The sequence below is a fragment of the Glycine max genome, chromosome 16 (assembly GCF_000004515.6).
Source record: "Glycine max cultivar Williams 82 chromosome 16, Glycine_max_v4.0, whole genome shotgun sequence".
NCBI lineage: Eukaryota > Viridiplantae > Streptophyta > Magnoliopsida > Fabales > Fabaceae > Glycine > Glycine max.
In genome coordinates, this window is record NC_038252.2 from 8382202 (window position 1) to 8384574 (window position 2373).

At 29.8% G+C, this 2373-nt stretch overlaps 1 protein-coding gene across 1 annotated transcript; it reads left to right on the forward strand.

The window, feature by feature from the left end:
- The first annotated feature begins 644 nt into the window (after positions 1-644).
- On the forward strand, positions 645-1976 carry LOC100781256 (MLP-like protein 43). The gene is made up of 2 exons (XM_006599069.4): positions 645-869; positions 1438-1976. Exons 1-2 carry the CDS (start codon positions 686-688, stop codon positions 1707-1709), a joined length of 456 nt encoding a protein of 151 aa, XP_006599132.1. The 5' UTR covers positions 645-685; the 3' UTR covers positions 1710-1976.
- The last annotated feature ends 397 nt before the right edge of the window (positions 1977-2373 follow it).

Sequence of the window (2373 nt, forward strand, 5' to 3'; positions counted from 1 at the left end):
TATGTTTGCCAATAGTCTTACAGCGAGCATGTAACTACGGTTTTCAATGCAGTGGGCACTCAGCGATGCGGTGGGCAAGGGAGTAAGGGTTTAGGTACAGTAGGCTCGAGGGAGTGAGGGAGTAAGGTTGCAAAAGGAGCTCGATGGTTTAGGCGCCAGAATTACAATTATTATAAAAGACCCAACATCGATTTTTGAATAAAATCAATGTTATTCACACATTCCACAACATCAATTTTCAAAAATAAATGTTAACTATGAACCAACAACATCGATTTTTGAAAAACCGATATTAACTATTAATTGACAGCATCCCTTTTTTTACAAAAATGTCACTGCGAGTAATTTAACATCGATTTTTCTTATAACCGATGTTAAATTGACAATGTTGAATATATATTTTGTAGCATTATAATGTCTTACAAACTATAGCCAGCCTTTTCCATAATTTATTTGTCCTACAAACTATAGCCAGCCTTTTCCATAATTTATTTTCCAATTAGAAACCGACAAACTAACTTCCAGAAATAGCAAGGGTATGGCTCAGATTATTTTATGATGGGACAATTATAATTTAGTTTGTCGTATGCATCGTGTATGTATTGTCTATTTAATGGTTCCATCAATAATGATAAGGCTGTGAAACCACTTCTACTATCTTTGTGTAGTTATTATTTATTAAGAGATGGTGCTAAAGGGTAAAGTGATTACAGAACTTGAGATCCGATCACCTGCTGCCAAGTTCTTCAATGCTTATGCAAGGCAACTTCACAATTTGCCGAACATTGTTGACAATGTACATGAGGGCCAGTTGCATGAAGGTGATTGGCATGGCATTGGCTCTGTGAAGAGCTGGACTTTTACCACAGGTAACCACACTTTTTGTAACTCGATCAGTTTAGAAAATAAAAACTGAAGTAATTGTTTCCTTCAAATTAATTCTCATATATAGATTCAACTTATCAAAAACACCACCAGAGTTTAAGACTCAATTAATTGATTGAATAGAGCAGATGAATTGTTATAAATCTTTTAGTATATTATTTTGATTTCTGAAGATTAAAAAAACTTTTAAAACTCATCTTAAAGAAAATTACAGTGTTTTAAGTCCCTAAATTTCCGTCAAAATTAATTAGTCTTAGTTTTTATACTTTAAAAATAATTATTTTGATTTCGGTATTTTATATTATTGTTAATTTTGTCCTTCACCCTATCATCTTAATTCCTAAGTTTCATAAAGAAGGACGAAACTCATCCATTATCAAAAATACAAAGTAAAATAATTTATAATATAAGAATTAAAATCAATTTTGACAAAAAGTTAATCAAGGAAATTGAAATACATTTTGTCCTTACGCTTCTTTTTTATTGTGCAAGTATTACTCTATTAATTCTCACATTTTTTTTTCTAATGTTAAAACTTGTGAACAACTACAGAAGGGAAAGTTACTACATATAAGGAGAGCATTGAAGCTATAGATGATGAGAAAAAGTCAGTATCATTCAACATCTTCGATGGAGACGTTGGTGAGGATTACAAGAATTTTAAGCTCCACTTGCATTTGATTGATAAGGAGGAAGGTGGTGCTATCACTGTATGGACTATTGAATATGAGAAGCTGAATGAAGATACTAAACCTCCATATCGCTTCTTGGACATTATCAACCTTGCTACTAAAGATATTGATGCCCATGCTCTGAAGGCGTAGCAACAATAATGCAATATAGTAAATAACTTAAACAAATAAAAAAGAATGTGTTCAGCATGAAGATATACGAGTGCTTAATTAATTATCTAACATGTCAGTGTGAAATATGATTTCTAAAGAATAAGAAGTTGATCTCTAGAGTAGTTCAAAAAAATAAAAGAAGTTGATCTCTAGCTCCTAATATAGGGTGAACAAGGAGAAGCCAATTATGTATTCTTTTCAGTCTGTTAAATTGAATGAACTAAATATAAGTATGTTTGCTTCTTTAATTTGGCTTATGGTTCACATATTCACCGAGTGAATTCGAGCTTGAACTACATGATTAAAATCTTTTAATTTTTTTTCATTTTTAAGTCACAATCAAAGAATCAAAGCAGAAAGTTTTAAAATATTTAAATATTAATAAATTTCATATATCCTTAATTAGTTTAAAGGCTAATATATATGTATTAGCTATGGATATGCCCAAAAAGTTATTATTTCTACCAATACGTATCAATAACTTGAATAACTAACATTCAATGTATTTCATCAAAATTCTCACTTATATGAAATATAATTAAATTTTATATTTATATTTTATTTGATTGAAATAATTGAAAAATATGATACTAATTATCAATACATTTTATCAAAGAAAAAAGGTATCAATACATTATAATAA